Raw genomic sequence first — 8734 nt, 5'->3', positions numbered from 1 at the left:
AAATTTCTCGCTAGTGCATATATTTTTTCACTTTACATTTAAACATTTTTTCAAACTTTTTCATTGGCTAAAGTAACATATACATCATCTTAAAAAATCAAACCTTAAAATGATTTCAAGATTTTAAAGATTAAAAAAATTCTTTAAAGGATTTCGATATTTACCAAATTTTAAAAGTAATTTTAAGTAATATTACAAATTTCAAAAAAACTCATGGTATTTTAAAGTATTTTAAGAGATTTGCAGGGATTATACTATACGTACCCGAATTAATAGAATCTTTAAGAACTTTAAAGATTTAAAAATTTTTAACGGATTTGAAGAGATTCGAAACATTTAAGATATTTTACATAATTCCAAGGAATTTACAAATTTCAAAAAGTTTTCAAAGGATTCTAAAAGGATATCAAAGATATCAATTTCTTTAGCACTTGAGGGAATAAATGAAATGAACTGAAATTTTAAGTGTCTTCTTGGGATTCTAAAGACTTTGTGGGGTTTCAGAGGATTTCAAAGACTTAAGCATTTTTAAAGGAATTTTAAAAGATATAAAAGATTTTAAGATGTTGTATGGGATTTCTGAAGATATCGATAAATTTTACAAAATTTGAGGAATTTCAACAATCTCAAAGGATTTTATAGAATATAGTTTATCTTGAAAGATACCGAGGAATATAATGAGATTTCAAAAAATGTTATAGGGTTATGAAGGTGGTCACTGGGATGGCAAAGGGCGGGAATTTTTCGAGACCAAAAAAACCGGAAAATAGCAGTCAATTTTTCTTTATTAGGTCATTTCACCAATTTTGCAAAGAAAAATTAATATAATCACTTGTTTGATCACATGATATAATCCAATTTAAAATAAGTTTGATTTTAACTTCGTTTAGAAATTAAATTAAACTGTTAACTTTATCAATTATGAAATAATGCAGTTTACAATGCGCAGTTTAAAATTTGTTTGCAACTTAAGTTTTTCATTCCAGGTCAACATTTTGAAGAATACATGTTCAATTTAAATAATTTAAAATATTTTGTAGGTTTTATAAATTTCATGGGATTTCAAAGGATTTAATAGTGTTGAGTCTACTTTAAAAATCCCAAGAAATTGAACGTGATTTAAACATTTTTAATAGTTTTTAAAGAGTTTTGGACTACTTTAAAAGATTTTAAAAAGGTATATAAAATATGGGGAGTATTGAAAAGATTTTCAAGGATTCCAATGAATTACTAGATAACTTCAGAGAATAAATTTAATGTAATTACATTTCAAGGGCATTCCAGAAATTTCTATGAATTTCAGAGATTTCAAACAATTTGACCAGATTTAAGGGACATAGAATTTCAAAATTATTCCTAAGATTGTAAGCCATTACACCTATTCTAAGGGATTTAAGCAAATTTATGCGTTTTTCTATAATTCTTAGAAGATCACAATAGAAAATTTCAGGGGTTTCTGAATCAATTTGAACAGATTTCAAAGCTTTTCGAGTATTCAAACAGATTCGAAAAATATAGACCAAATTTTATGGGAGATATACTTTGCATATCAGATAACAAAAACAGACAAATCCGCGATATAATATTTAAAGAATCTTCCTGACCCTATTTCCATACTATTTTTTTAAATATATACCACTGATATTGAGAATATTTTGAATTTCTGAAAAGAGTCCGCTGTCTGAAATCATAAAATTTTAGAACCTTTAGGAGATTTTACATCCGTACGGTCGTTACGATTGAATTACTTTTGGTTATCAGATACACCTTTTGAGTACATTTCATTGCTGTCTTGGAGATCGTATCTTTTTTATCAGTCTAGTATGGCCCTTCGGAATGATATCCCTTGTTAGCATTATTGTAGCCATTGGAGCCTGACCTGGTCTCCTCGTACGAGATTCTCGGCTGGAAGCCGTTCTGATCCGCGCGATAATGGACAGTTTGCTTTCTACCGTCGGGTAAAAGTACCGTATATACGCCCTCGGTTGTGTCACCACTGCGCCTTTCTTTGTGACCGAAGTCGTTCCCGTACTCGTCGTTAACACTGTACTCGAAATCGTATTTCGCTGGCGTCTGAAGAAGAGAAAAATCAGGTTTTATTATGTCTTTCGTCTCTACAATGCTTTCAGGACCAGGAAATCCTTCAAAAAATCCCGACTTAAAGCTAAAAAATGACTAACTTTAAGCTAGGATGTTGGTTATTCATGCAATCATTTAATAACGTACACTGCTCAACGAATGCTTCACCTTCAATAAATTAATTTTTATATAATTAAAAATTAATTTTGTTTGATAATTAAAAATACAAAAATTCTCTCTATTATTAACAGCTACCAAAAGTCGGACTACCATTTCTTATTTTGATTGTCTAATTGGCAAATTGAAATATATGCTTCAGTTTGATGTGCTATAATATACACCCAAAAAATGTCTGGTTAAATCAACCAGAATTCCGGTTAAATATGCCCTTACTATTTTTTCTCGTTAAAGTAACCAAAATTTTGGTTAAATCAACCAGAATTATAGTTAAATTAACCATACAATCGGGGTAATGTAATCTTTTTAAGTTTAGAATTCTTTTCAGTTTCTTTTCAGTTTAGAATTTTTATAGTGTAAAATCATAGAATTGTAAATACCTTAAAATAAGTCTATCCATAAGATTTTTAAATGAAGATCTTTGCATTTTCAATGTATATATTTAATGAATATATAATATATATTTAAAAACTCTGGAATTTAAAGGATTTTAAATTCAAAGTTTCACAATTTTAAAATAGCTATTGAATTTTCTAAATGTATCAATAAATACTAAGAAATTTTTATGAGTTTTTTATGTAATACGTATGTAACGTGTATAATGTATGTAACGTATATTAAAAAAAAGGTTCAATTTTTTGTAAATTGTTACAATTTTTTACGCATGTAACAATATATGTTTCCGTACATAAAACAAAGTACCCGATAAGGTAGCGTAAAAATAGGAGCTTTAAGGTAGTTGTCACGCTAAAAGTCAAATATCTGAAAAAAATAGTTTTTTTATGATTTAAAAAATCAAAATATTATAACTGATGTAACTCCAAATACAAAACATTATTTTTTGAAAAATGTTAAAATTCACAAAAAAAATTAATTTTAATAAATGAAGTCTTATTTTTTCCGTGAAAACATTTTCTAAAACTCTACTGTTTCCAATTTTGAATGTTAATTTTTTTGTGGCTCCTATCGCTTCTTCTATTACTCTAAATCGTTAGAACCATTTTTTTAAAAGGGAAAACAAAAATAATTACATTGTAAGATTACTTAGTTATTTTTCAAATCGGAAACAATAGAGTGGTAGAGAATTTTTTTACCGGGAAAAATAAGCCTTCATTTATTAAAAAGCATGAAAAATTAAGTAATTTTGTTTCGCAATCAATCGACTTATAAAAGTATTTTTTTATTTTATTTCCTGTTTTTTTGATCATTTATCATTTTTAACTTGATTATCCATAAATCATGGATGCAGTCACATATTTTCAGCGAGGTTGAAAGGAAGAAAAACTAAAACGCTCTTTACAACCACATATATGATATTGCCCGGTGCTGACCATTAATCACAAATCTCGACACATTGTGTAAGTCGCTCCTGACTTTCCGGCTGACCAAACATATCCCTGACTACTGTGAGCTTGTGTACAATTCGTACAGATTCTTTATGAAGACTTTTCATTATCTTCAAAAAAAAAACAATGGGAATTTAAATTACTATGAGTCAGTATATCAAGTATTATGTTATAAATTAATTTCGTCAGAACGACCATCTAATTAAATGGATTAAATGAAGAATCCAGCATTACTAAAGTTTGAAACAATTTCACTACATCTCTATTTTCCTTGTATATGTTTTGCGATAAAATTAATTAATCTATAAAACTGCAAAATAAATTTTCAAAAAACTTTCAATTTTTTAGTTTTCTGAAGATCGAAATTATAGAACCAATATCTAGTTTTAGGAAATAAAAAAATATTACAATTTTATTCATCGAATGTATATTAATTTTTGAGGACATTATTCTACTTCTGAGAAATTTGAAAATGCACCAAAATTACGCGCAATCCGTGAACTTTTTTTGAAATTTTTGTTTTTTACATAGAATTTTACAAAAACAAATCATTCAAAAATCGGTCTCAGAGGATAAATGATGAATTTATTCAGCTTCAATTTTAAAAATCTAAGTCTGATAACAATTGCTACCTATAGACTGATTATTCCCTAAAATTCCATTTGTAAACCACTGTGCGTTTGTTACTTACAGAGAAGTTTTCAAAAATTAAAAATTAAAAATTAGCTTCGAGGATAGAGAAGAGAGTTCATTCATCTTTAACTTTAAAAAAAACTAAATGGAATAAAAATTGTGACCTCTAGACTGCTTTTTCAGAGAAAAGCTGATCAATCAGGGAAATCCCACTCATTCATATTTAGACAGTATAATTAAAAATGGAAGAAAATGAAAACAATTGTTTCTAGAAAAATTTCTGAAAACAGAGTGTTTCCGCAATATTCTATTTCGATAAAATGTCGTATCTCCATGTATTCGCAGATTGAAATACGACATTTTGATGCCAGATTTTATAGTTGGTATACAACACTCAGAAAAAATTATATTAAATTAAAAGGAAAATGATTTAACATTATTTGACTAGGTTTACTAAGAACAATGAAAGAAATAATTTCTTTAGAGTCGGTGATCTTTTTAACTTAAATTTTTGTAAAAAATTGTAAATTAGGAAAGAATCAATTTTATTAACAAACAAAAAATATCAATATAAATTTTTTTCCTCAGGCGAAAACATAGACCGTGCCAGTTTCTTGAAACTCGAGTTGTCGAATCCGCCTATTGAAAAAATATTCCCATACGAAGAGCAACGAAAATTTATTGTGTTTATTTATTTAGAATTATATTTAAAAAATTAAGTAATAATATATATTCTTTAAATCAAACAAATGTTTCTTTGACCGGATATGAATACTAGAATTTCTTTGATTTGAAGAAAGTTTCTTTGCTTCAACAAAACTTTTTTCTAGGTGCATGAATTCTGAAATCTTTATTATCAGAGTTTTCTTTGAGACAATGGAAATATATGTGCTCTTGAAATATAAATTAGTAAATATCTTCTCACTTATAGGAACATATGAGTACAAACTACGTATTGACACTTTTTTAATTGACTTTTATATTTATTTTAATGCAGTTTTTGATGAGTAACAAAGAAATGGAATCTCATATTCCTAAATAAAAAAGTATGAATGGATTTGCATATGAAATAAAGGTATTTTTTCATTTCTAATTTATGACAATCCTCTAGTTTTTCCAAAGTATGCTTTCAAACACAAAATTAGTTTACCTTAACTGCATTTTCGAAAATAAAATAATTATTTACCAATAACAATTTTTCAAACTAACCTTGAAAAAAGAAGTAAAAAAAAGTACCCTAGCACTAAGAAGAGTAAGTTAGGTCAGCCAGAAGCATATATATAAGTAAGAATTATAGTAAAAATCATTTACTCACTGTAACATCAATAGCATTATAATCGTATCCAGAACTCTTTGAGCTGCCAAACTGATTCGGTGGAAGGTACTGGCTTGCCTGTGCTCTAGCAACCACCGGTGGGATCAAAGATGGAATTGGTCCAGCGAAGGATTTGCCAAAGGACGAAGAACTTTGTCCGAATCCAGGGAAGCGATTACCTGGCAGGTAGACGTTTGAGGGTGCAGAAACTCCATGACGTAAAGTTTGGTTCGGAATCGTCGAGGAAAAGGGGGTTGACGTTGCTGAAAAAGGAGGGGGTGTCTGTCGGTTTGCTGTTAGATAGTTTGTAGATGGAAGAGTCGGTATGCGGCTTTGATGACTGGGAATGGGAAGGTAGGTGGTTCGTGAGACAGAAGGAGTCAGTACACTTTGCCGCACTGGTGGTAGATACTGGGAGGTTGGTAATACATTTTGAGGAGCTCTGTACCGATTGACAGGCAAGTATTGGAATGAGGGAACCGCAGCCGGGGCATTCAGTTCATTCGGAGGTAAATAATGAGCCGAATAGGATGAAGCTGGTGGTCGGTACTCAGCAGGCTCCAAACTAGCGAATGATGCAACCACAACGGATAAAATGATAAGGACCTGAAATTCAATCAATTTTTTGTTTATAAGATTATACTTGTTTCTTAGCCGAAGAAGACTTAGATTCATTTTCGGCTTTAGGTATTAGGGAGGTCCAAAAATGTATTGCAAAATTATTCTCCTCTCTAAAGGGCAATCTAATGATCACCTCACCCACGTTTTATAACCGCCCAACTTTTAAATGTAATGATCTCTAAAATTTTGCCCTTTGCGTTGTGCCCCAAAAATGCCCTGAAAAATGCCAAATAGCAGTTTCATGTAAAATTCGTAATAAAATCGGGATTTTTTTTTAATTACCTCGACATGAATTTTTAGTATTCTATGAGTGTTAAGTTTACAAGTTCTTGTTTTACGGCTTTTCCAATTGTTTAAATAATTTATATTTATTTCAATTTTTTATTTCATTTCAAATCATGAAACTTTCCTATTTTCTGCAATGAATATCACATTTACTGAATTTTAAAAGTAATACTTTTTGTTGCAGACATTTTAAAATTATTTGCAGAAGAAAGTATAATTTTCGGAACCTTTTCCATGAAATGTCTGAACAGAATAATCAATAATGGTTCAATAAACAATTTTATCATTTCTTTAACAAAAAGTATTTTTTCTAACTTTGTTCGTGGCTATTTGCAACCCTCAGTAAAATTATTAATTTTTTTGGTTTTATTTCTGAACCACACAGAGAGTAGTCCCTAGTGAGATGAAGGATTGAAACAAAGAAACTAAAACAAAATTCGAAAAAATAAAACTAAAAGATCTTTTAAAAGTAGTTGTTTTAAAAAGTGCAAATAATTGAAAAAAGGTACAATCGAAAATTAAAAGTAACGATACCAAACATTTGAATTCATATAAAACAAAAAGTAAAACTGCAATTTCTCAAGAATAAATCACGGAAGAGGGCCCATAAATGAAGCTGAAACGTTTGTTGACAATATAAATCTTCATCATTTATGGATCCCAAAGCCACAAAACAAAATAAAAAAAATTTTTTCTAACATCCATTGAGTGCGTAATTAGTTCAAGAAAGTCCTAAATTTTCATTATTTTGTGTGGGAAAAAAAAGTTGTTTAAGCTTGTGAAAAATATCTTAATAAAAAAGTATTATTCTCAATATTCAAAGGCAAAGTTTAAAATTTTCTAACAAATAATAATTTTTCAAGTAATTTGACATTTCGAAAAAGGCCGCCTGCAGCATGAATTTGAAATAAAAACGCTGTTCTGAATTTTCAAGTTATTTTCCGGACATAACACAAACCGGTAGCTCTTCCGGTTTTAAACTGCTATTTTGAATTTTTGGGGCACAATAGAAAGCGGTAATCTGTACATTTATAATATGCAAATACAGTCACTGTTTGATTGAAGCGTCGCACCGCGTCATAAACTTTGTCAGCTGTTTCGACTTTTTTAATTTGAAATTTGTAAGTTAGATAACAGGACCATTAAAATCCACAACCTTTGCTTTTCTTCTCTGTTTGGGAGAAGCGATTTAACATGTCAAAGTTCTTGTGATATTAATGTTGCATTATTATCAATTTCGTTCGAAATAAAGTAATAGAACCACATCTTCTTTCACTAATGTAAAGAGTAAGTAATTTATTATATAAAAATGGAATTACTTTAAATAATTCAAAGACCTTATAACAGCCCAATTCACATCTTTCACTCTAGTATGAAAATTCGAAACCCTGCGATTTATTGCGTGATTCTTAATTTAATTTACCTATTCAAGAAACTGGTACTTGATCTCTTTTTCCACAAACTTAACACCACTATCTTTATTAAAAAGAGTAAAGAAGAATTGCTTAATTATCACAAAAATAAAATCGGACTTAGACTAATATTGAACATTTATATTGTTTCAGAAAAAAAAACCTTTTCTAATTTCTGCTTTAACCAAATGCTAAACAAGAAAATCGTCATTAGCTGTTATAAAAATTGAAAAATATAATGAAAAACCCCATTCAAAATGTAGACTTTACAAACTTTTGAGCGGGTCTTTATTTATAAATATCTTGTAAAGGATTATGAGTATAAACACACAACACCACTGATTATTTCTGCTCGAAGGAATGAATGATCAAATCACACATTCACTCTGTTACCATGAAGGAAAATTTACTAAGTACTCTCTCACCTTCATGTTTCTTCCTCGGATGTACAAAAACTTTTGATGTGACACAGTTGGGTCCTTTCTTTTATATGAATAGAAGAGGTTCTTTAGCCGTAACGTACGCACAAGGCGTAAAAGTGAATGCTCCCCGACCTGGGCATCCTCCATCCGACGCACTTGAGGCTTATTCATCTTCCGACCCATAGATGAGTGATGGACGCACCGGCAACTGTGTCTACTAATTTCGCAATTGTAACATTGGGAGCAAGGCCGAGAACCGTAACGCAACCAAAACGCCAAAATCTAAATTTGCATGCTTTTGTACATTCTAATTGCTCACGATCACCTGGACATCACAGAATCATCCTTGATTCCATAATTGAGAGGCCGAACATAAATTACGTGAAGTTTTTATACAAAATTTTGAAGCGCATACCCCCTTTTATTAGTTTCCTTACGTTTTGA

The 8734-nt window shown here is 29.9% G+C and overlaps 1 protein-coding gene across 1 annotated transcript; it reads right to left on the bottom strand.

Annotated features, from left to right (window-relative positions):
- Positions 1-1214: 1214 nt before the first annotated feature.
- LOC117171766 lies at positions 1215-8370 on the bottom strand. The gene is made up of 3 exons (XM_033359371.1): positions 8294-8370; positions 5551-6156; positions 1215-2073 (listed from the first exon to the last, which is right to left on the bottom strand). The coding sequence occupies exons 1-3, from the start codon at positions 8297-8299 to the stop codon at positions 1819-1821; spliced, it is 867 nt and encodes a 288-aa protein (XP_033215262.1). The 5' UTR covers positions 8300-8370; the 3' UTR covers positions 1215-1818.
- Positions 8371-8734: the final 364 nt, after the last annotated feature.

Source organism: Belonocnema kinseyi, chromosome 4, assembly GCF_010883055.1.
Source record: "Belonocnema kinseyi isolate 2016_QV_RU_SX_M_011 chromosome 4, B_treatae_v1, whole genome shotgun sequence".
NCBI classification, from domain to species: Eukaryota; Metazoa; Arthropoda; class Insecta; order Hymenoptera; family Cynipidae; genus Belonocnema; species Belonocnema kinseyi.
Note: the sequence above shows the minus strand (reverse complement) of the source record. Positions and strands in the feature narration are given on the sequence as shown.